The sequence below is a fragment of the Balearica regulorum genome, chromosome 2 (assembly GCF_011004875.1).
Source record: "Balearica regulorum gibbericeps isolate bBalReg1 chromosome 2, bBalReg1.pri, whole genome shotgun sequence".
Taxonomy (NCBI): Eukaryota; Metazoa; Chordata; class Aves; order Gruiformes; family Gruidae; genus Balearica; species Balearica regulorum.
This window is the reverse complement of record NC_046185.1, coordinates 37,496,075-37,522,026: the sequence shown is the minus strand read 5'-3', so window position 1 is coordinate 37,522,026 and position 25,952 is coordinate 37,496,075. Positions and strand designations below refer to the sequence as shown.

The 25,952-nt window shown below is 41.5% G+C and overlaps 1 protein-coding gene across 4 annotated transcripts in view; it reads left to right on the top strand.

The window, feature by feature from the left end:
* The first annotated feature begins 222 nt into the window (after window positions 1-222).
* C2H8orf34 (chromosome 2 C8orf34 homolog) overlaps window positions 223-25,952 on the top strand; it is a 201,662-nt gene continuing 175,932 nt past the window's right edge. Inside the window, exon 1 of one of the 4 annotated variants that reach the window (XM_075743929.1) lies at window positions 223-892. In XM_075743929.1, the coding sequence (XP_075600044.1) occupies window positions 824-892 (69 nt within the window). In that variant the 5' untranslated portion in view covers window positions 223-823. Of the gene's footprint in view, window positions 898-25,952 lie in introns of all 4 variants that reach the window. The other 3 variants (XM_075743927.1, XM_075743925.1, XM_075743926.1) reach the window with 3 other exon arrangements.

The window sequence follows — 25,952 nt, the reverse complement described above, 5'->3', positions numbered from 1 at the left end:
TCTGAGCGACTCGTTTCACCGCCCCGCGAGGCAGCACCGGGTGAAGTTTAGGACTGCCGGTCAGGCTCCTCACGCCGGGCGGCCGCGGCGCTCACTCCCAGCCGGGGGACTCCCAGCCTGGGGGAGCGGAGCCGGGTGGGGTCCCTAGCAAAACGCCAGCACGCAGGCAGCGCCCCAGGAGAGCAGGAACTGGACTCCGCCAGGGAAAAAGCCCGCTGCCGGGAAGGCCAGAGAGCGGCGAAGGGAAGGCGGCACAGCAACCCCCGCCTCCCTCCCTCCCGCTCGCTCGCTCGCTCGCTCTCCTCCCCCTTCCCTCACTCCCGCCTTTTGTGCGCTGGAGCCCGGGCGTCAACGGGCGCGGCGCTGGCAGGAGTCCCCGGCCATTGGCTTCGGGAGCGGCGCTGTCGCGAGGGCGGCAGCCCGAGCCGCGGCTGTTCCCGTAACCAAGGCGCGGCCAGGCACACGGGCACAGACAGAGCGCGGAGCAGCGGCGCTCGGGGCCGCCTTTGCAGCTCTTCTCCCTGCACTATGCTCCGCTCCAGGCAGCGCCCGCCCGCTGCTCCCTGAGGGGAGACGGCCCGCCACCGCCCCGCACCTAGTTAAGCGGGCGACTGGCACCCGGCTACACACACACACACACACACACACGGTTACCTGAGTTAGCTCCGTCCCGGGGACTTCGGGCTGCCGCCCCTTCGCAGCGCCTCCCCCCGCTCCCCCTGTGGCAGCCCTTGGGCGGCGGGGGAGTGAGCCGCGAGCAGCCGGAGGGACTGCAGCCGCTGCCGGGGGAGAGGAGCTCCAGCCCCCGCCTCCGGAGCTCTTCATGGCGTCTCACCAGCAGACCAGGATCCAAGCCTACCTGGAGAAGAATAAGATCGGTCCCCTCTTCGAGGTAAGGTGCGCTCTTGCCGGCCGGCTCCTCCGCGGCGGGCGGGGGCGGGGGTGCCCCCACGATGGCCGCGGCTCCCAGCGCAGCACAGGTGAGCGCAGGGGCGAAGACGAGTTTGAGGCACCGCTTCAGGGTCTGCCCGGCCGGTGAGGGGAAGGCAGCGCCGGCGTCCCCTACCCTACCGCTCCGCACCACGCGTGTGCCCTCGTGTCCCTCCTCCACGCCCCTCCGAGTGCAGAGCTCCGCGCAGCCCTTCCCGGCCATCCCGGGGATGTGCCCCGCTTCTTCGCCCCGCCACGGACGCGCCGCCCTCTGCTTCACAGGTGCCCCTTCGCCCTCCCACCCGCGGCCCCGGTCCCTGGAGGCGCCCCCGCCGAGATGCCCGCCTCGCCTCGGCGGCCGCGGAGCCACACCGTGGTGGGACGGCGACCCAGCCCTGGCCGTCCGGCCCCGGGGAGTCGGGTACCGGTTCACCTTCCGCGCGGTGTGAGGGGGAAGCCCCCTTGTCCAGGGCGGCAGCGCTGAGCAGCGAGTCGCGGGGGCGTGGGCGCCGCACGGGCGAGACCCGAGGCGCTGTCCCTCTATGACCGGCCAGAGAGGAGGTGGATGTCTCCCCACCGAGAAACCCATCCTCTGGAGCGGGCCACTCGGGATGAAAGCTGTCCTGCCAAAAGTCTGTGTCGGTGGTGTTTTCTGAAATTTTTATCTGCAGTCATAGACTTGGGAACCGTATTTTTGCTATAGATTTTCCTTGGGCTTACAAAGATGCACTTGCTTGGATTTGTAGATGCACAGATGTGCATATTTTACTATTTCTGTGCATAAGCTATGAATACTTAGAATTTTAAAGGGTACTAGAGCAATCGTGATTATTACCATTTTATCATTCTGTTTCTCATACAGTTTTTACATCTGAATGCACATAGACTCTGGCAGTATTATCACAAGACAGAAGTATCCCTTTTTTTTGGTATTTAACTTATTCTCAATCAAGTTTACTACGTATGAAATCTCTTTTAGTCTGGCGTGGTGGATGCCTTGTCTTCATTATATATTTTAGGTAGCATTTGCCAACTTATAAGAAAGGTTCAAATTTTGTTAGAAAATTGTTTCCTAAGGGTCAGTTCTTGTATTTTGCATAGGCTGAGGCTGTTGTGACAGATGATGTTGTCTCAGTGTCAGAGGTGTTAGATACACTCATTTTGCAATAAATAAAACCCCATTTGATGGAATGGTAACTGGGTACTAGGGAACAGCAGGTGATTTTTCTAGTTCTAGAATTCATAGAAACTGAAACATTTGTACAGTTCAATTTCTGAATAAAAGACTGTTCAATCAACGCAGTTGCTAGGGCTATATCTGTAACTGACTCCTGTATATTTCAATGGGAATTAAGTGCCTTGGGGTTGTTGAGGAGTTAGGCCCTTGACAGCTGTCATTTTCTAAATTTTCTTAACCCATTGTTTTACACATTAAAATTTAAACAAACTACTTGACATCACTGTTCTGAGTCACTGTGTTTTAACCTAGTTTCTCAGTAGTGTAAGAGGCTCATCTCCCTTGTTTAAATAGCAGGATGCTTTAGCTATCAATAGTGGAGGAAAAAATGAAGAAGTTGTATTTGTTGCAGTGTTCAATATATCACTAAATATTTCACTAATCACTATAATGCAGGGATTTCATCATATCAGAGTCTGTGGAAGGCTTTTCACATAACCTTTCAGGATGTGTACAGGTTGTTAGTGCGCTCCCCTATACCAAGAAGAGATTTTTGTGTGAAAGCCACTTAGACCTGAATACTAGGGAATGGATTTAAGATATAGGGCTCTAGTATTCATGCAGCTGTTTAAAGTTATTTTAATCAGTAACACTGGGAGGAAGAGGATCGTAATTCTTATCTCCTCCGCTTCCTCATTAGCCATTTAAAATCTACTTATATATTTCATTCTGGTGATGTAGTTTTTTGTTCTCAACAGGTTTTTTTAAGACCTACAACCTGTGCTTGATCTTGTAGTCCTTAGTGAAAGGAAGATGTGTATTTGAAGTTGATGGGAATTGATCAAAGACTATGTATAGGATGAAGCTTATGCTCTATGCTGGTATTTGTATTATGTATGCATTGTGGTGTATCAAGAATACCATGTGTTCACAGTCAGATATATTCACTAACGCATCAGTTTTTCACATCTCTCAAAGTTCTGACACATTGAGAAGAGAGACCTGTGCTTTGTCTTTCATTCAGGAACAGCTACAATTTTCTTACACCACTTCTGTTTTTGATGCTAATTAATCACCATTTGTCATGGATGACAGCCATCTTCTTTTGCAGTGAGTACTAATTTTCTAATACCAAGTCAGAACAGTGTAGACTTGGATTCAATTTTCTGCAGTGTTATTTGCTGAGCAGGTTGTGACTATAATTGCTCGATATATGCTTCAAGCCAACATTTTAGGGAGTAAATAAAATAACATTGGGTAATTGAGGGCAGTCACAGGAAAGAAGAAAGTGGAGAGAGGACACCGAGGCTTTTTGAGATGAAGGCAGGGATGTGACGCATAAACAGATTGTATTGCATACTTGCACAGTGAATGATCAATGATCAGGAGGACTTTACACCATAGATCTTAGACAGTTACCACAGGCACAGTTAGATGATGGCCGAAACAGTCGGTGATTTCCTGATGGTGAAGTACGATTCCCCTTCATTACAGTCAAGAGCAGTAGATGCTGTTAGTTGCTAGTTGGTCATTCTGTTCCAGTTGCTTGCAGTTATCCTGGCAGTGTCTCTTTTCTCTGTTCTGTCCTATATTTGTGGCCTTTTGATGCCATGGTTAGGGCATTCTGTACTTCATTAACCAGCAGTATCTACCTAAGAACATCCAGTCTTTTGGACTTCATCTTTTCTTTTACCGTCAGTGCATGCTGCATATGCAGATGAGTTCAGTTTTACTACTTTGCTGAAGTTTTCTGTGGTCTGACACTTGAATTATCTTTTTAATTGGTGTAAAAGAGAAGTGTTCAGAGAAGTGCTGATGTGAGATGCAGGAAGACTGTAGGCCCTCCCTTGGTTAAACAGTTGTTTCCATCTCTGTAAAGAAAGGTGGGAGTAACCTGCTAGAGAAAGAAATAATGAGCTTAGGTTGACTCAGCAGGCATCAGTCTCCTACTGACTACCAGTACCTGTTAACAGATAGTAGGAAGTCCTATCCACTCAGCTATGAATGGTAATACCTAGATGCACTTGATTCCAAACATTTTTACGAGTTAAATTCTTATTTATGGCTTGAAGGTGGGTAGGAATTAGTGTGAACATCTGAGACTCTGTCAATTTTGAGACTTAAGACAGATTGCAAAACAACTTCGATACTTCAGCCTCATTTTTCCTTGCTGAATGTAAGTCCAAAAATCATGTTTTTTCAAAATTGTTACTTTGCTGCCATTTCATCTTACAATTGCCTAAGGTTTTTGCAGGTAAAATTCCTGTGAACCTATAGGTCAACTTCGAAATGCCCCAGGCCATGCAGGTGTTGTTAGTGCTGAGGTTAGGTCTTAAGTTAACCCCTTAAATTCTATCAGGTTTTATGAGTTGGCTTATCCTGTTCTGTGTTGGTTTTGTGTGTTGTGGTTTTGGCTTTTTTTTTTTCTTTCACTTTTGAAAGTTTAGGCATCTTCCTCTGAGAGATTACTGGCATCTGAGAATACTGTGGTAAGACACCTAGTTTAGAGGAATGCCCTTTAGAAACGCCTCTCTCCTGGGATTTTTGTGGTAACACGTAGCATAGCACTACCTGATTTTTTTTAGATCTCTTTTTTTTTTTTTTACATTTAACTTTGAATGTAACAAGAATTCTAAATATGAATTATTTCTGCGATGAATCTTCACTGTTGTTTTTTTCCATCTTTCTAAAATGTGAACAGGAGGTGTGTGCCTAAAATTGGCTGGGACAGAGTATTCAGAATCAGCACCCACTCATTTCTGTCTGAGTGAAGTATTGACCCACTTTGCATTTCAGGCATCCAATCCAACAAATTCTTTTTTGTGTGCTAATAATCTCAATGAATAATCATGCTCCCTGTGAGTATCCATACATCTAGACTTCTGTATGACTGTTTCTCTTCAGCACCCAGTTGTGTTCTCATTCGGGCAACCTGACAGTTTCTATGAATTTGAAAGCTGGATCAGCACTCTTAAGAACAGATTGCAATAAATCTTCAAGAGCTCCGAGATAAATTTAGTGGTTTGGAATTTTCTTATTTATAGAACTGCAGCTAAAAAGCATCCGGCAGGTACATTGTTGTTACGCAAACCAGAAGACTGTAATTTCTTTGAGTTATAAAAAGCCAAAATAACTCTTCTCAAAATAAACATACCAACCCCCTGGTACCTAAGAATTTTTCTTGAAGTAATGTGGGTTTAGAACTACAATTCTTATTTTGAACAACATAAAGGCTGTGTTCATATTACCACACTTAGCTTATTTTCTTTTAGCAGACAAAATTCCTGAAGCAAATATAATAGGAAACTAATAGGGTTTTTTTTTAATTTATGGTGGGTTTTTTTCCTAAATGAGATGACATTATTGGTGTATACTATGCACTGGCTTCCATTCTTTAAATAAAATAACTGTGCTTCTAACTTAAACCTTAATACATCCTAATGCCCCTGTTTGGTGACTAACAGTATTTATAGTGCATCTTGTGACTGAGTTAGTCAAAGTTTGGGAATGAATTTTGGAGTTTGGACTGTCTTCTGAAGCAATGTTTGCCCTCAATTCTTAAATACACAATGTAGATACAGTCAACTTGAGTGTCTCATTTACCAGTTTAAAATTCCTTATAGTATCAAATTATGTTTTAAGCTGCAATATCTGCAGTAGGGATGCTCTTAAAGAATTGTTTTCTTTTGAGCTTGCTCAAATCATCTTTTATTTTAGTATTATGCTTAATTGGTTAGATTCTATTGCTAGCATGAAAGGGTCTGTGTTCTGGATGATGTGAATTTACATAGAGAAGCATTTAATTTCTCAGGCAGCTAGGTGGAGCCTTTGGAAGACCAAGTTTTTCAGTACCTAGACATCATGAGCATCATTTTAGGTATTAACCAAATACCCAATGACATTGTTTCAGCCTGGCAGTCCCCCTTTCAGAGGAGCCAATATTAGCTGTTTTTCAAAGGATGCATGGAAACCAGCAGTGATCTGGAAGTGCTGCAGTGTTACACAGTGGGGCGTAGGGAATCATATATAAGTTCTAATTTTTTTTGTTGCCTGCTACAGTAGGACTTTGTGGTAGCCTTGATGTGCACTGAAGTAAAAGACCTACTTAAGGGGAATGAAAGTCAAATGGAAAAAAATGGTGCAGAGAGGTCCTTTGCTTTCCAGAGAATTCACTGTGCATTCTGATAGTTGCCTTGGTGAAGTTATCTTTAAGGGAAAACAAGTGAAAAACCCTAATTAAAACTATAGACAGACCCTTTTCCATTAACAAACGGTTCCATGAGCAATGGCTTTATGCTTTTTGCTTGGGTTTTGTGGTGACCAATAAGATACAGAAGTTGTCAGAAATTTCCCAGTGGATGAGCCATTCACAATTCTTCACTCCTGTGGAATTTGGGTTTTAGAAAAGAGGTTATTCCTGAATGAGGAAAATCACATATCTTGGTCTTGCTATCTGACAGGTTAATCTCTCAACATTTGAAAGAACTTGCATTTTTGCAATGTCTACTCCTCTTGGGATTTGTCTGAAATTAGTCAAAGGTTTAAAAAAATACTGGAAAGAGACAGTGAAAGAGATTCCAAATACAGGTATGCATTTGTGTGGTCACAAACATAGATGATAATCACATAAACCTTGTTTCCACAGCGGCAAAAACATTACTTTCCTGAAAGGGAAATGTTGGCTTTCTTAGTCGCTTTTTAAAAAGAAATCCTTCTGGGCACAAGACACACAAAGAAGTAAAAATCAAAGTCATACTCTTTTTCTAATAGTAATAATTAAATTTGAAGAATTCTATCTAAAATATGGAATGATAAAATGAAAGAATCATATTAACTTCCTTTTGTTACATTAATTTTTAATGTTTTTAAACTCTCAAAATGACAAATACTTTGTTTCTTGAGAGGAGGAACAGAAGGCATAACTAGCTTTCCATTAAAAATAGCTGGGAAAATGAGAGGTAGTTCTCAATTGAGTTGCTCTCACCGTCATGTACCAGCAGAGCCTGGCTGCTCAATGCTACGGTCTAGAGCTGGCAGATGTTCCTGTTTAAAATAAAATAAAATGCCATGAGCCTAATGTCTTTGTTCTAGGATGTGCACTGGGACAACGATGATTTTGAATTTTTGTCTGGCAGCCCCTGTAGTAATGAATCAGTCTGGATCAAAATAAGTCTATTACTACCACTCTTTTCTTTGTGTTTTATCACATTATGAAGTCTCTTCCAAGTTTTGGATGATATTTAATGCATGGTCTTTTAATTAAACCTGAAGTAAGCTCTTAAACTGTTTTGTTTCTTTTGATTAATCTGATTTTTTGGTACAAAGGACAAATGTAAATGTCAATTATTAAATAAAAAACTTTAATGGTTTTAACTCAGTCTTTAATTTTTTTCTAACGCGTTCTTTTTCGTTACTGATTTATGCTTTTCCAAGTGGGCTAAATGCTATTCGTACCCCAGAGTCAGCACAGTCTCAGCCTTCAGTTTTGGATCTTCTGAGAGGGAAGGGGGCAGCTAGTACCTTAACCAGCATTTCTTTACTCTCCTGGAACAAGTGGATTTCTTAGTTATCTTCTTTTTCTTGGCCTTGACTAAGACGACACACCTAGAAAGACACCTGTTATTACTGCTTGCTTCTTTTGTATGAGTGGGGTGTAATGGAGATACTTTGTTACCTCTGGACTTGAGAGGTGGCTTCAGAAATTTTTATGTTCACCAACCTTTGCAACAAAGACTACCCAAACACCTTAATGTATGTAATATATGGATAAAAATGCAGTGTTATTGATTGTATTCTGCATTATCCCCCTTGCAGAGATGCACACTTTCTTATTCTCCTAGCTGTGAAGTATGAGAGGGATACCTTCTGTGTTAAGAGCAGATGCTTCTCTACCTGAAACCATGAGAAACAGTTAAAGCAAAATAATTTTCAAATAGGATTGTTACGAAACTGCTAGCCTCCTGACTAAGGCAGTGTGCTGTTCTGGACATTACTGAAGGTGATGAAAAGCAGCACTCATTTCATAGGAACAAGAACTCATGAGTTTAATTCTAGGACATAGGAAAAGAGCATGATCACTTGAAATGCACACCTATGCCTTTGCCAAGATAACCTAACATTCATATCTGCTCTCAGTATAGAGGGTAATACCCTTTTAAAAAGCTTGCAACAAACGCATTTTTAATGGCCTTAACTTTTATGTCAGGTACCATTTTTCATGATGTGTTAATTTCTTCTTTGGCTACTCGGTTTCACTGAACACCTATTTTTAGTTCTGTTCAGAAGTTTTCAGGCAGTTAGTCACGAGGCTGAAGTTGTGATACTCCTCTGGTTTTGTTCATCTGTTGGTTTGGGCAGTTTTCTTTCCCTAGTCACATAAAATTCAAGTATCATCTTGGCATTAAACATAGAGTTTCCAGTGAAACACCTCTGTTTTGAACATAACTTTACATAGCACTGTGGGGAAATTTGTTACAATTATGGGAAATGCCCATACAAAATGAAGAATGCGTATGAACTTGCTAACCCATGATAACTAGAAGGCTATTTTACATTAGCCACCTCTTAGAAAATTTCTGTCCATATGGAGACTGGAAATCGTTACTTTCTTATGTATTTACATGAAGCATTCTTTCTCTCTCCTCATTTTGCCTGCTCCCTGCAATAGTCGATGAGTAAAATCACTCTATTCATGCACCAGATTTCTCTATAGTAGCTGGAACAATATGCTTATCAAGGTCTTTTGTTGGCTTCTGGAGGAACTGTTTTCTGGGGCAGGAATCATGAGAGTTTGGGTCTTTCAGCTGTGTTGGAGCCTTTTTAATTTAATCATTCCTCCTCTCATAGCTTGTTTTACTCCAGACACTCTGGTGGTTTAGTACTCAGAACTGCAGGTTGTGAGGCTGATCCAGCAGCCAGTTGCTGCAGGTCCTTTTCATCTTCATTGCTGACCCATTCTTGCCCTTCTTGTTCCAGAACTGGTGGTTGTCTCATACTACAGTTACCCAGTTAGGGAAGATGAAGTAGAAGAAAAGGAAGTCTGCAAAGAAGTGAAAAATCTTCAGGTGTTTAGCTTGGTGGGTCACCATGTGGTCTCATAAGGAGCATGGCATTGGCTCAGGAGAGAAAATGTAGGTGGCCAGAGGAAGGTCAGGGGAAGGAGAGGAGCACAGCTGCCTTTTTCTCCAGTAGCAAGCTGCTAGATGGGCATAAGTGATCTCCAAATCACTCCATGAATTCTAAGTAACTGCTCAGCCCTGTATATGAAGAGCTTGCATGTTTAAGCTAGCTTCATACAGATCTTGCCTTTTAAAGGTGCAGTTCCCTATAGGTCAGACGAATGTCATGGACTCCAGTCCAGTCCCTTCTGTGAAAGAGCAGAAGAGGGAATTGAATAATTAGGGAGGATAGTCTAATGAATTAGGAGGAAATGGACCACATGAATGCACTGAGCGTGAAAGTGAGAATAGATAGGAAATAGAGGGGGATGAGATGACCAAGATTAATGCTACATTGCCAATGCATTATTTTTCTTTTCTTTTTTTTCTTATAACCTCAGTCCCTACAGTTAAATGGTTACCTGGGATCTGTACTTTCTTTTATAAAGAAGGGTTCTAGTGCTTGTGGCTGCTGTGCCACAAACTTCTTCATCAAGATTGCATTATGCTCCAATTTGATAGGCATTGCATCTCTGCTGACGTTTGTATGAGTGGAGAGGTAAACTGATGATTGTGAAAGATTAGGTATCTATCTTAAAGAAAGATATTCTGAATGATAATTTAAGTTCCACGTTTCTTTTGGTGCACTGATGCAGTAAAGCTGCGCTATATTGTTGATAGCAGAATTCGTCCTAGAAGCCTAAATAAGTGGAAGCTGTCTCTTCTGGAGACTTGGGAGATGGTTCATAGAACTAGAAAGGAAGGGTAGTTTCATCTGTAGATGACCTTAGGAGAGAACTTATGGAAGTAATTATGCATAGGGCAGTTAGGAAGAAATAAATTTTATGAGGCAGATTCTGTGGTAGTTTTGTGGATGGAATTGGGTGACATGGGTGCGAGTAAGGCTATAGTTTCATTTGAAGGAGAAGAAAAGAACAGAGAGAGGATAAGATTACTGGATTTCTCAGACTGAAATGTGTGTATGTGCTATGCAATGCATCTAAATGCTCTGAAGCATTAGCACATACCCGAGAATCCCATGTGTGCTGGACAAAGATCCTGCATAAAAGCGGTAGGTGCTGTATGATCCTGTTCAGATACGCTATATTTACTGCACACGTCCTGGTCAGTTGTGCATGACACGCTCAATACACCCAGTGTGACCCGGGCATATTTATCTTCCTAAGCATTCTGAAGAATCTTGTCCTTCCTGCCTGATCAGGACAAAGCAGAGATGTCCAAGGAAACACCAGGTGAGGACAAAACCAAGGTTTACAGGTGCAGAAATTCCTCTGGGTGTGCCATCATGAAACACCACCCCTAATTGTGCTGAGGACAAACGCTGTAGAGGACTAACCTTGGAGAGAAAGCAGGCTGCAACTCACTCCCCAAGTATCTTTTTAACACAGATTTTTTTTTTTTTTTTTTTGCATGATGTATGGCCCCCAGAAAAAAACCCAAACAAACAGGTGTTTCAGAGATCCTCCTAAGTGTGCCCTGCTTCAGAATAATGCCAGTGGATAATAATGCCTGTAGTCTAATACAGAGTGTAAGATAGTGAAGCTATTTGGAGACAAAGGCTGAATGGAGACTTACTAATATGAAACAAGGAAAGGATACGCAAAGAGAAGAGTAAATTGCTAAAGCAACAGATTTAATCTAGATTTCTTACCTTGTGAAGCAGGGATACCTGAAAGAAAAAGCAGGGGAGAAAAAGGAACAAAAGTAAATAAGAAACTCAAGAGAATTTATTTTATTCTGTGTTTCCCTGTGATAATAGAAAAAAGATGGGAAGAATGAAGTTGGCCAAAATGAAGATCCACTTAACGCTTACTTAAACACTGAAGAAAACCTTAAGAAGCCGGGAGAGGAAATAAAATATACAGTAATTAGGATACTGAAATGGTGGCCAGTTATCTGGCTGCTGTTCCTACTTCTACTGCTGTCCCGCTGCATTATCATGTATTACTCTGTGCTTGTGTTTCCCCTTTGTCTGTCTTGTTTATCTGCACAGAGCCTGCAAAACCCTCTGGCTCTTAGAGTCTTCACATGGTTTAGGAGTTTTCACAGCAAGGCCCTCAGCTCATTATGGCCCTTCTGCTTCCTCTTCTTTCTTTGTGCTGCCTCAGTGCTTGGTAGTGCTATTAATCCCATTAATTGGTGCCACACATGCAAAAAAATTGATTTCTCCTGCCTTCTCCCCTCCTTAGTGTGGCGGTTCAGAGCATTGACAAGTCTCAAGGCTGCAGTGCAGTCCATGAGAGCACGTTGTGTTCCCACAGGGAGCCCTGCTGCACTTGGTGTGGCCCTGATTTACAAGAGGAAGGCCTTCACTTGTAACCAGGCAGATTTAGTTTAACATTAAATTTAAAGCAATCAAATCATCAGGAAGCTTTAATTGGGCAATCACTGTCAGGGTGGGGAAGTCACTTTGCTGTGTCAGAAACAAACAAAAACATACACCAGTGATTTGCAGGCTTTGTTTTCAAAATAAAAAGCATTAGAAAATAAGATTAATAATGCTTTGGTTGTTACTAAAAATAGCTCTACAACCCAAAAACCTATCACATCTTCTAAAATTACCCAGCTCTCAGTTTCTAGAAATGAAGTGATTCATAGTTTCCTAAACTATTGCAGTCTCAAGGTTAGAAGTGCCTGAGGAGAAATGATGGACCTAACAGCAGTTCTAGGTACAATGCAATTATCTGTCCTTAAAAATTACCATTACTACCCATTTAAAGTTCTCAGTTGTTAGTAAAGTAGTACTTATTTAAATATCCACTTAAGGCTCTAGCTTTCTTGTAAAATATAGCCCTTTATTGCTTTGTTCAAAAACCTAAGCCAGAGGACAGCCTGTGGATGTAGCAGGTCGTGTCCGAGTAGGTTAGTGAGGGCAGGGTGACTAATGCATGGTGACAGTTTACATGGAGAAGACAGTCAAAGTGCAAATGACAGTTTTTAGAAATATACCAGTTTTGTGTATGTGTTGAAGTTACCTTGTTTGGGCTAGAAAAGTGATTTTAATAAATTAATCCATGTGATGTAAGAATTAGAACTTATTATTTTTATTATTTTTAATAACTGCTTTTAAAGCTGTTTTTCCTGCTTTTTTTTCTCTTGGAAAAAAAAACATTATTCATTAGCTTATATTTTTATTTCACAGAGACCAATATTAATTTTTTTTCTTCATACTTATGCTTTGCATAATGTTAAAATGGCTTTAGTATTGCAATCATATATGTAACTTAATCTATAACTTATAGAGTGGAAAGTGTATCCTACTTATGTAAGCTGATATTTATTTAGCTGTCCCCATTATCGCAGACCTACTTTATTTGTGGGCATGATAGGATAAGTGTCAGCTTTAAGCTTGTGCAACCAATGCAATTGTCCTCCCAGAGGCCAAACAGAAATGTCCAACATCCTCTCATTTCAGAGACTTTTTTTCAGCTTGGTGTTGACATAGTTTTCAGTTTTCAACTGCTCTTTAAAGCTAATATGAGGGAGGTTTTTAACATTACTTACTTCGGTGAGGATTCCATAAGGACTTGGGGATGCAGCTAACTTTTTAATGGAACAAATCATGAGTAATTCATGTGACAAATCATTAAGGTAAAACTATATGCATGCTTCAGCTTTTTTACAGTAGCATTACATATGTATCTGCATTTGAATGTATCTTGTTTTCAGCCATAAGTGCTGGTATTATATTGAGAGGTACAAAAGAAAAAGATAAAAAAATATGATTAACAGTAGTTAGGTCATTTACACTTTAGCTTAGGTCTTCATATATCGTATTTTGTGTGTGTCCTCAGGATGCAAGGTATGCTACCTTAAATTCCTTCATAATTTCATAAATTCCTTCATAAAATCCTTCATAATTCATTGTTAAGCAGATATGAGTAGGTCTGAGAATGTAAAATTTATAGCCATCATTTTTGGGACATAGGGTTTGACGGCAATGTACAACTTAGGGCTGAGTAGAAATATTTAATTCTTTTTTTATTCTTGTTGAAAAACACATCTCCTTTAAAATTTTGTTTGATACATTGAAACGTTTTGTTAAAAGAACCTGCGGTGGTTTTGTGATGGGTTGACTTTCAACTGAACTTCTTCATTTGGATGAATTGCTTGATGGAAGTTACAGTTTGGATGTCTTGTAAGCTCCTACAAGCTCTCTCCATGGCTGGATTATGCTGAGGAGCAGCTGAGGGAACTGGGGTTGTTTAGCCTGGAAAAAAGGAGGCTGAGGTGAGACCTTCTTGCTCTCTACCACTAGCTGAAAGGAGGCTGTAGCCAGGTGGGTGTCAGTCTCTTCTCCCAAGTAACAAGCGATAGGACAAGGGGAAATAGCCTCAAGTTGCACCAGGGGAGGTTTAGATTGGATATTAGGAAAAATTTCTTCACCAAAAGAGTTGCCAAGCATTGGAACAGGCTTCCCAGGAAAGGGTTGAGTCACCATCCCTGGAGGTATTTAAAAGATGTGTAGATGTGGTGCTTAGGGACGTGGTTTAGTGGTGGACTTGTCAGTGCTAGGTTAATGGTTGAACTCGATGATCTTAAAGGTGTTTTCCAACCAAAGCAATTCTATGATTCTATGAGAACAAACTGATAAATCCTGTGTGGAAAATATAGGCCTTAAATATCAGTGACATTAATTCTGTCCCCTCTCTTCATGGTTCTCTTTTGCTTTGACCAGTAGTGATGACAAATATAGGCCATCCATATAAAATTAAATTACTACCCAGGAATGCAAATTAGGACATGTAGGGGTTTTTTTGTTTTTCACAAGTAATGTCAAAAAAGTCTATTGCTCATGGATAAAAAAGTGAGCATTAGTATTTGGGTAAAGCTAGATTATTGCCTTAGATTTGAAAAGAAGCCTGTGAGAACAGACTGTTATGCCTGTGGTAGTGTTTCTTTCTGGAGGTGGACTATTAAGTAAAATGGCTATTCTCAGAACCTTCAGAAGAGTGTTTGGCCAAATTGTTGGACTGGGAATAGGTGGACATTTATTCACTGGAAAAATATTCCTGTGTCTTATTTATGTCACATTACTATTTGTGTTCAGCTGTAATTAAACCCCAGATATTTTGAGGCTTATTTCAATTTTAACAACTTAAAATAATTGAAAGCATTTAAATTTAAGATGTTGCAAATAATAGCTGTTCTCTTGGAAGAGTCCTTGGATGCTTTTTTCTATGACTATACAGTATTTTTGTCTAATTTTGAGCATACGAATACACAATATAGCATACTATTACACAAAATGGGATCTCACCTTTTTTGTAACTCCTTATAATAATAGGTACCATTAGAATAATCAAGAAGTCCTTATCATGGCATCTTTTTGCCCTACATTCAGTGGGATGTTGAGTTTATTTTTTCTAGCTTTCTATATCAAAAGATTTTGTGACTATAGACTGGTTTGGGTTGGAAGGGACCTTAAAGATCATCTAGTTCCAACCCCCCTGCCATAAGCAGGGACACCCTCCACTAGACCAGGTTGCCCTAAGCCTCATTCAACCTGGGCATCCACAGCCTCTCTGGGCAACCTGTTCCAGTTCCTCAACACCCTCATAGGGAAAATTTTTTTCCTTTTATCTGATATAAATCGACCCTCCTTCAGCTTAAAGCCATCACCCCTTGTCCTGTCACTACATGCCCTTGCAAACAGTCCCTCTCCAGCTTTCTTGTAGGCCCCCTTTAGGTACTGGAAGGCTGCTATAAGGTCTCCCCAGAGCCCTCTCTTCTCCAGGCTGAACAACCCCAATTCTCTCAGCCTGTCTTCACAGGAGAGGTTCTCCTGTTGGTTATGCTTCTTTTGACGTGGGCCAGGATACGGTCAACTTTCTGGGCTGCAGGTGCACATTGCCTGGTCACGTTGTGCTTCTCATCCACCAACACTCCTAAGTCCTTCTCCTTGGGGCTGCTCCCAATCCATTCTCCGCCCAGCTTGTATTTGTGTTTGGGATTGCCCCAACCCATGTGCAGGACCTTGCACTTGGCCTTCTTGATCTCCATGAGATTCACACGGGCCCACCTCTCAAGCCAATCAAGGTCCCTCTGGATGGTACCCCTTCCCTCCAGCACGTTGACTGCAGCACGCAGCTTGGTGGTGTTGGCAAACTTGCCGAAGGTGCACTTGATCGCACTGTCCATGTTGCCAACAAAGACGTTAAACAGCACCTGTCCCAATACCAACCCCTGAGGAGCGCCACTTGTCACTGGTGGTGATCCTGATGTATATCAATAGTATGATATATATGTATATATATTTGTGGGAAAAGGAATGCCTTATATGCCTCCCACCAGCTGGATGTTTTTTGCGTTTGATCCAGTGCTTGAGCATTACTTTTATATTTTAAACAAAAACTGTTCAAATAATTACATTCAAGTTTAAAGTCAAGCTGTATGAGTGTTACAGAATGTGTTTTTGAAGGTTTGTGTGGTTACTGTGATATATATAATAGTGAACCACAGTAACTTTGCAGGAACAATTACAAACCTAACTTTCAAGTGTTTGTGGTTTGTTTTTTTTTTTAACTTTGAAGCATACTTTTGTTTTAACATAGGAAATGAGATTTGAAAAACAAACATGAAATTTATCCAAATCAAAAAAGAAGATGACAAAACACGGTTATGTGCTTTTATAGTCCAGGGACAGTTACAGCCGCAGCATCGGTGCAGCTGTATAGTGCTGAGTGTTTAGAAATATGCATTTGACATTGCACCATCTCTTCTGTTACGCACGTGCCTGGATGTAGTCCATTGTATCTAATACCCATTGTCAACAAAGTTCGGTATTTTCCTTTGTAGAGTACAACAGACACACTATTTGTTCACTTCTGCTAATCAGTTGTCTTTTTGCTGAAGAGTCATTTTCTGGGGCACCCTTTTCTGGGCATGATTGTAGGACATCCAGCCTCTGAGGAGGAAGTGTCTTGTTTGAGGCTAGTCTTCCAGTGACTCTTTCTGTGTGTAAGTTGTATGGTGATCTGCTCTTTCTCGTGCTGCTCCAGAGCAGGGGACACACTTTGCAATACATCAAGTCTGGAAGGCATGGGGGTAGGGCGAGAGGCTTCTGTCTCTTCTGATGGTGATCAGATCTCTCTGATTTGTAACATCACTTGTGTAAATGCAGTTGTGCACTGGTTAAAGGTATTTTTTGACTTTGTGGTTCCAGTAGCCAAATCTGGGTGAAAAAAGTAATTCAAGTTACCGTTCCACACAAGATGTAGTTGTGTTTTGGCATAGAGAGTTGATGTTTGGATGTGCATACAACTTGATTAATGCAGGACTGTCCCAGTACAAGTGTTTAGATTGAATCTTTGACATTACATCCTCCAGGATTAAAATAAAATACAGTATTTCATAAATGAACAAAGCTAAATGTTACTTAGATATCAGTGCTTTTCTTAATGTGACTACTAAATTATGCCTGTCATTTTCTGTCTTTCCATGCCTTTTAGGGAATATGATGGTGTCTTTTTTGTGAGTATATTTAAAGATGTGCAAAAGGACTGCAATAGGTTATCCTTCCTATATGTAGTTAAATCAATTTTCTGCTGAAAACCTCCACTATCTTTATATTGTATTTTCATATGTTGGCTGCAACAAGGAAAAGGTACTGTATTGTACTAGAAATTGTCCAGACATATTGCAAATGAGAACTTCTGCCCAATGAGTATTGAGTCTTATTTCAAGGCAGCACAAAGCCGGTAGATGAGGTAACCAAGTAGATGTGTGGAGGGGATCTTGGAGGAATGGTAGTATAAGTGTGCATTTTTGGAACATGAGCTTGGTGCCTGCTTCTCAAGCATAGATTTTGCTTTGTAGGAGCAGTCAGGCAGCTTGTTGTTCGTCTTCGGTAGGCTCTATATTCTCCTGCATTCAGTCCTCAGGCTGGCCAGATCTGCATGTATTCAAACCTTGACACTGAAGGGTCTGCTTTTCAGGAGAATCCTGGATGGCTGCCTGGGGATTGTTCCACAACCCTGGGCCGTTTTTAGATGGAGACAGAGGCAGTGACTGTATCTTCTCAGGGCTCAGGCAGAGCAATGAACCTGGTAGTGCCAGCAGGAAGCAGTTTGGGAACCCGGGAAGGTGGCTGGAGACATGTAGACCATAGGTAGCTCTGCACTCAGTGTTAACATTTCGTTCCCTTTGCAATTTTGCTACTGCGTCTCTCATACCTGATTCTTTATGGTTCATGTTGTACTCTAACCCTGAATACTTCAAGCCTGCACTGGTTAGGTCAAAATGGACACCTGCGTGTCTTTTCCCCTACGTGTACCAAATCATCAGTTTGTTTTTTAGTTTGACTATGATGGGATAGTCATTCTCAGAAGTTTCCTTGCTTTCAGCAGCAGAAGTATCTATTTTAATTTGACTTGAAATAAAGAGATTATCCATGAAGGCAGAGCATGTTAGAAATCTGTCAGAACTTTGAAAATAATACTAAGAAAAAAAAAGATATCATTAAAGCAGTTTATCTGTCAACTTGCTCACTGATGGGGAAAATCACACAAGTAATTTTGGCTTAACTGATGGATGATAAAAATGCATATGGAAGCAATCACAGGTGGATTTTACTTCCAACTGAACTGGAACTATTAATGTGTTTTCGCATTTGGGGCTGAAGGTACTTTGATAGCCAACAGAAATATAAGTTCCCCATATCACATGGTAGCATCTGATAGATGGTAGTACACAAAACGCTGTAAGTATGGAAAAAAAAATTGGTCAATATTTTTTTTTATTAGAATCATAGAATGGTTTGGGTTGCAAGGGACCTTAAAGATCATCTAGTTCCAAGCCCCATGCCATGGGCAGGGACACCCTCCACCAGGCCAGGTTGCCCAAAGCCCCATCCAACCTGGCCTTGAACACTTCCAGGGATGGGGCATCCACAACCTCTCTGGGCAACCTGTTCCAGTGTCTCACCACCCTCACAGTGAAGAATTTCTTCCTTTTATCTAATCTAAATGTACCCTCCTTCAGCTTAAGCCCATTACCCCTTGTTCTATCACTACATGCCCTTGTAAACGGTCCCTCTCCAGCTTTCTTGTAGGCCTCCTTTAGGTACTGAAAGGCCACAATTAGATCTCCCTGGAGCCTTCTCTTCTCCAGGCTGAACAACCCCAGCTCTCTCAGCCTGTCTTCAGAGGAGAGGTGCTCCAGCGCTCTGATCGTCTTTGTGGCCCTCCTCTGGACTTGTTGTGACAGGTCCATGTCCTTCTTATGCTGGGGACCCCAGAGCTGGATGCAGTACTCCAGGTGGGGTCTCACAAGAGCGGAGTAGAGGGGTAGAATCACCTCCCTTGACCTGCTGGTCACACCTCTTTTGATGCAGCCCAGGATACAGTTGGCTTTCTGGGCTGCAAGTGCACATTGCTGGTTCACATTGAGCTTCTTGTCCACCAATACCCCCAAGTCCTTCTCCTCAGGGCTGCTCTCAATCCATTCTCCACCCAGCCAACATAGTTATTTGCTACTTATTATAATATTATGAATTAATGTATTTATAATCAAATTTTATTGTTATATCCATGGGCTGATGGCTTCTGTGTGGAAAAAGATTCCTGTATTGTTGTATTTAAAGTGACCGATTCTTCTCATTCTGATTTCATTGTGGCTTTTTTTTTTTAACCGCAAAGTTCAAGTGTATATATAATTAAGCAAAAACTTCATATACCTCTAAATGAATGCAGATTGAAATATCTGCTAATATAAAAGTGTTACTTATGATAGTAAATGAGGAGTTTTTTGTAATTTCCACCTGCACTTAGAAAAGCACAGAGTATGAGCTGTGTAGGACCAAACTGAACGTGACTTATCTCAAAGACTTTTGAGAGCTATCAGGTATCTGCTTGCAGATAATCTGCAGTGGCTTTGGTGATTATTCTGGGAAGATACTGTACATATTGTGTTACCTGTAAAAGGCAAATCTGTGTGACCTTTCCTGTGGGGGGGAAAAAAGGATACAAGTAGCTTTAAATCAATTAAGCATCTGCTTATATGTAAAATAACTTTTTGTCTTCTTAAAATGCTGTATAAAAACTACTCATTAGTCTTATTTGCAGTATATAAATTCTTCAGGTACAAAAGAACCCTTTGTATTTTGCTGTGGTGAAAATGAATTTCCAGATTTTTCTATGGCAACAATTTCTGACCTTTCCAGTTCAGAAATCTCTGTTGTATTGGTGCATATTAAACATTTACTTCTATTTAAAAAGTTGATTACAACATTGCTATGAAGTCTTATGAGACCAAGTAAATCTCTCACAGGTAAGTAATAGGCAATTAAGATGCATAACTGCATAGATATTCATCTATTCAAAGTGTATGAATAAAACTTGTAATTAGACTGAGTATTACCAACAATTGTTTAGCTGCTGTACTAAAGGAACATCTCCAAATGACATGATTTAAGTAAATTCTAACAATCAGGAAGCATCTGTTAATGACATTGGAATTTGTTTGGTCATCATGACTTGAGCAAATTTAGGGTTAATTTATTTGAACAGCTGAAGTCAGGATAAATCCGTGTTAGAACTTCCCTTGACTCTGGTAACTCACGTTCTCCATTTCATGTCACTGTAATTGCTGGTTATTATTTGAACTTTCATGTGATTAGTTTAAAAATTCTTGGTCCAGATCAAAATATTTTGAAAACAACATTTTTATGATTATTTTAATGCATAGAACTTATACAGAATATTTAATAACTTGGGCTACACACATTGGACTGCAGAACTTTTTAAAGCATCATCTCATATTTATCTTTCTGTACAACTTGAGTAAATGTAATATTGTAGTAATGCAATGTTAGTTGTATCCTTTTTCCACAGATATAATATTGATTTGCCTTTTACAGATAATGCAAGATCTGCAGGGCAAAAGCTATCAGAGTAGAATGTCTGTTAATGGGCATCTGATAGTTCTGAGTTTTATTTTTTCTGCCAACATGGGCTTGACTGTCTGCAGCTTCAGCATGTCTATTATCCTGTGGTATGTATGTTACAAGTAAGTTGCATGTGCTGGTGAAACCCCTGGAAGACATCCGAGTGATGGTTTCCAGAGGCAAACGTCATATTGTGGAATGAGCATCAGGCCATCAACTCCATCAGACCTCTCAGGAATCTTAGGTGCCAGTCTGTCTAGTCTTCATCAGGTTTTGCAGGAACTGAAAGACTTGTTTCTGGGAAACTTCTGTGATTTCTTTAGAAATCTCTTGTAGATCTTGTTATCTTTTCTATCACCCAAATCACTAATGTCCACAACTGTTTACATCCGAAAACTATTACATGGATAGATGATCCCATAGTGGCCTTATAAAAACAATAGTCTAAATTCTTTTTTGTGTCATTAAATCTTTAACTTTAAATGTGAGATTTAAACATGGTAAATATGTTTTTTAAATCTTTAAAAATTGCAATCTTTTGTACTTAACTGATCTCTAACTTTGAGAAGCTCGAACTAATCTATATGAATTCAATCCTACTCAGAAACCTGAAAACTTTGCATGCAACAGAGATGGACTTTGTTCATGTTAACCTATTGTTCATAAATAGTTCCTACTTGCAATCTCATGCAATCCCACATTCACTGTTGTTAATTTCATTATACTTCATAGGATTTTGCCCCAGCATTATATTTGCATGTGAAAGCACCACCCAAAGCCTTACCTAAGAAGACAAAACCCTATTTACACAGGGGTTTTTTTGAGGTTTTTTTAGAGCTTTCACACCACTCTAGAAGATCAGGATCAGTTGTCTTTCTAAAAATCACTGGTCAAGGCTTGCTTCTTGAAATTAAAATGTGGTCAGAAGAGATTTTCACAGAATCCCTCATCTGTTCACTTGCTCAGGGACTGTGAGATCCTGTGTTCAGTGTGCCATTCAGCCTGCAGGGATTAGACTCACATCTTTCACCTCCTTGCAGGTGAGTATCAGCAAGCTGTAGCATAGTTATTCTGGCAGCTACTTTGGAAGAATAATCTGGCATTCTGGTCACTTCCCCGTGATTGACTTTCTTTGATCCTGAAGTGTTTGGATAAAATAGGCTTGTTCCTGAGGTATATCAGATCACAAAGGTTCACTTACAGTTTAGGTCCCTGGAGTATTTTCAAGTCAAGCTGATGATATCAATACTACAGAGCTTGTCAAGATGCAGTTTTAGTTTTGGGTAACTAAATTTTCCTTAACTCTCAGTTTTGATATGGAAATCTTTTATTGGCCCATAGTGTTCCTAGTACAATCATGCATAACTCCACAGTCCTTGAAATAATTATTTGAACTCTGGTAATAAAAACTTTAAATTTAATTTTAAATGATTGAACTGAAAATTAAACAGATTCATTCACTCTCTTTTGTAATAAGCCATACTTAAAAATAAATCCATTAGATTAAAACTATCCATTAGATTGTGCACATACTTCAGAAGTAAATTTATTATAAGGGACTTCATTAAAGGAAGTGAATATTTAAGTGGACAGAAACATTATTTCTAATTCTAAATTTATGGCCAGCATATGATTCTTGTATCTTAGTCCAAAGGATAATTTCAAAACTGTGTAGTAAAGCCACCACCTAGGTAGCACTATGCAAGTGATAGGATTTGAACTTCAGTCCAAAGTCTGAACTGGGTGACAGTCTCAAAATGGCCAAGAAGGTCTGAAGTGGTGTGCTGAAATTTGTCCTGTGGGCATTTCAATAAAACTAGAATTTCTTCTTCTAGAACTACAGATTACTGAAATACTGGAAATCTCTGTAGATAAATATGTGTGTGCGTATATATATACACACACGCACATATATATACTAAGAGAGATTCAATGTCTGATTCAATGATATAAAGCCTTAGGTCTGCAACCCTGGAGTTCAGGTTTTTTACTTGCACTACCAAATATTTGTATTTTTGTTAATATCTTTATACTAGGTATATTATTACTGATTTGGTTTTCTATTGTTTTATTGTCTCCTTTGTTCATGTGTGAGATCAGCTTCAGAAGTCTTCCTCATGCCGGCTGGTAAATTATCCTTTGCATAAACGAGCATTTGGTGGCTGATGGTGTGTACCTGCTATGCTGAAACCAATGAGTAGGCAAAGCTGCGTGACTCAGTTGAGTGAAGGATCAAGGATTCGAAAATGCGTGCCCACAGCTCACTCGAGTGCTGAGCGTGCTGTCCTGCAGTATGAGTGACTGCCAAAAAGTTCCCAGTGGGAAATGTCTCTAGTGGAACGTCCTGTTAAATGACTCGTAGCAACTTCTTCAGGAAGTCGCTGTTTGGAAGAGCTCTGCTCCTGCTGGTGTTCTGCCTTGGGTGCCATGGTTTGGCATACAGTTAGTAACTTTTAAAATAGAAATTTATTAAAAAAAAGAAGGGGGGGGGGGGACACTTATAAGGAAAACTAATTTTAAACAAATTTTTTTAATGTTAACTGTTGACACGTAAACATCATATTGTCATTTTTTCTTCACTCCAATACTGCTCTCCACAGGGGAAGTAGTCTGAGTAAAATATCAGGCCTTCTAATGTGACTACTCACCACCAATTTTTGTTATACAGCTAGCAAAGTTTTGACAGGCTTTTAAAAGGATTAAATATGAAGTGGAGAAAATTTGGATTGTTCATTTTGAATGTCAATATTTCATGTATATTGTATTGAGTTTGCATGGCAAGATTTTGGTAGTAGGAGGGGGCTACAGGGGTGGCTTCTGTGAGAAGCTGCTAGAAACTTCCCCCATGTCTGACAGAGTCAATGCCAGCCGGCTCCAAGATGGACCCGCTGCTGGCCAAGGCCGAGCCCATCAGTGGCAGTGGTGGTGCCTCTGGGATAACACGTTTAAGAAGCAGGGGGGAAAAACCAACAAACCATCAAGAGCAATTGAAGATGGAGAGAGGAGTGAGAAAGATGTGAGAGGAACAACTCTGCAGAACCCAAGGTCAGTGAAGAAGGGAGGGAAGGAGTATGCTCCAGGTGCCGGAGCAAAGATTCCCCTGCAGCCCATGGAGAAGACCATGGTGAAGCACGCTGTCCCCCTGCAGCCCATGGAGGATGATGGTGAAGCAGATATCCACCTGCAGCCCATGGAGGACCCCATGTCAGAGCAGGTGGAGACACCTGAGGAGACTGTGTGTGTTGAGTTAGCATGGCAAGGTTTTGGTAGTGGGGCGGGGGGGACAACGACATGCAACAGGGGTGGCTTCTGCGAGAAGCTGCCAGAAGCTTCCCCTGTGTCTGATAGAGCCAATGCCAGACCTGCCGCTGGCCAAGGCCAAGCCAATCAGTGCCTCTGTGATAACATATTTAAGAAGGGGAAAAAAACAGAGCTTTTGCAGCCAGAGAGAGGAGTGAGAAGATGTAAGAAACTCTGCAGACACCAAGGTCAGTGAAGAAGGAGGGGGAGGAGGTGCTCCAGGTGCCGGAGCAAGATTCCCCTGCAGCCCGTGGAGAAGACCATGGTGAAGCAGGCTGTCCCCCTGCAGCCCATGGAGGAAGGATGAGGGGGTGTAGAGATTCCACCTGCAGCCCGTGGAGGACCCCACGCCGGAGCAGGTGGAGACACCTGAAGGAGGCTGTGACCCCGTGGGAAGCCCAGGCTGGAGCAAGCTCCTGGCAGGACCTGTGGCCCCGTGGAGAGAGGAGCCCACGCCAGAGCAGGTTTGCTGGCAGGACTTGTGACCCCGTGGGGGACCCACACTGGAGCAGTTTGCTCCTGAAAGTCTGCACCCCGTGGGAGACTCACGTTGGAGAAGGTCGTGAAGGACTGTCTCCCATGGGAGGGACTCCATGCTGGAGCAGGGGTACGATGAGAGGAGTCCTTCCCCTGAGGATGAAGAAGCGGCAGAAACACCGCGTGATGAACTGACCGTAACTCCCATTCCCCGTCCCCCTGTGCCGCTGAGGGGGGGCGGAGGTTGAAGCCAGGAGTGAAGTTGAGCCCAGGGAAGATGGGAGGAGTGGGGGGAGGTGTTTTAAGGTTTGATTTTATTTCTCATTCCTCTACTCTGTTTTGCTTAGTAATAAATTAGATGAATTTCCTCTCTAAGTTCAGTCTGTTTTGCTCATGACGATAATTAGTGAGTGATCTCTCCCTGTCCTTATCTCGACCCATAAGGATTTTGTTACACCTTTTCTCCTCTGTCTAGTGAATGAGGGGAGTGATAGAGTGGCTCTGGTGGGTACCTGGGCCCCAGCCAGGGTCAACCCACCATGCTGTGACCCTGTGGGAAGCCTGCGCTGGAGCAGGCTCCTGGCAGGACCTGTGGTGCCATGGAGAGAGGAGCTCATGCAGGAGCAGGGGAAGAGTGTGAGGAGTCCTTCCTCTGAGGAGGAAGGAGTGGCAGAGACAGTGTGTGATGAACTGACTGCAACCCCCGTTCCTCATCCCCCTGTGCCGCTGGAGAGAGGAGGGAGAGAAACTGGGAGTGAAGTTAAGCCCAGGAGGGAGGAAGGGAGGAGTGGAGGGGAAGATGTTTTTAAGATTTAGTTTTACTTCTCATTGCTCGACTCTGATTTGATTGGTAATAAATTAAATTAATTTTCTAGAGTTGAGTCTGTTTGCCTCTGACTGCAATCGGTGAATGATCTCTCCCTGCCCTTATTTTGACCCATGAGACTTTCATTATATTTTCTCTCCCCTGTCCAGCTGAGGAGAGAAGTGATGAAGCGGCTTTGGTGGGCACCTGGCCTCCAGCCACATATGTGAAGAGCCATTTTGTTAAGTGTAAATTATATAAACTTGACTGACTGACTTGGGAAATTCAGAGACTACTTGCATTTCTAACTTCTAAGATACATCACAGCCTGTAGTATCAGATTTATGCTAACGTAATTTTACAGCAAATAAACATCTTTTACAAAGAGAAGGAATTAATGCCTTTATGTTTTAGGTAGAGTTTGGATTGCATATTATGAATATATTGAGTACATGAATTGCCATTTACCTCAGTTGTCCAGTCATTATGATGACAATGAGTGTATTCCCTTGAATATATGCAAAATACTTGAAAATCTTTTTTATATTGATCCCCATAAGAACAATAAAAATTATTGACTATGTTCAGTATTTCCAGCTATGCACATTTTGCCCACGTGTGTGTATTCTTCTGCATGGGAACAGAAATCCTATTTCTATAAGGAATTTAAATTATTGTATTTAAGCCCTGTTTTTAAGTTATCAGATTGCTTTGAAATATTTCAGTGACCATTTTTCTGAGTTAGACTGATACTTTCAGTATTAGTAAAATTCATTACTGTGAAATTCAGTGGTGCTGAAACTCTTGGTGTTAGAAAATAGTCTTTACTTAGGTTATGGATTTACTTTGGGTATGGCTGCACCCTAAGCTTTTTGGAAGTTGACTTTTCTCTTCCAATTGCTCGTGATATTAGGAGTACTTTGGCAGCTGACCTAAACAAGAAGTTCATGGGAGCAATTAAAGGCAGTGACATTCCAGCGTAAGTATATGAGATTCATGCTGCCACTAGGTACTTTGTAGTTATCTACAAAATCATAAACTTATTATTCACTTGTATATGCTTTATGCGTACAATAGACAGAAGAGTAGTAGCAAGGCATGTGAAGTGGGGGAAAGAGGAGCACAGCACCAGGCTATCGAACTTGTAGCTCTAGAAGAGTTTGCTGTAAAAATTGATTTGACAGTGCTTTCTTTGAGGCT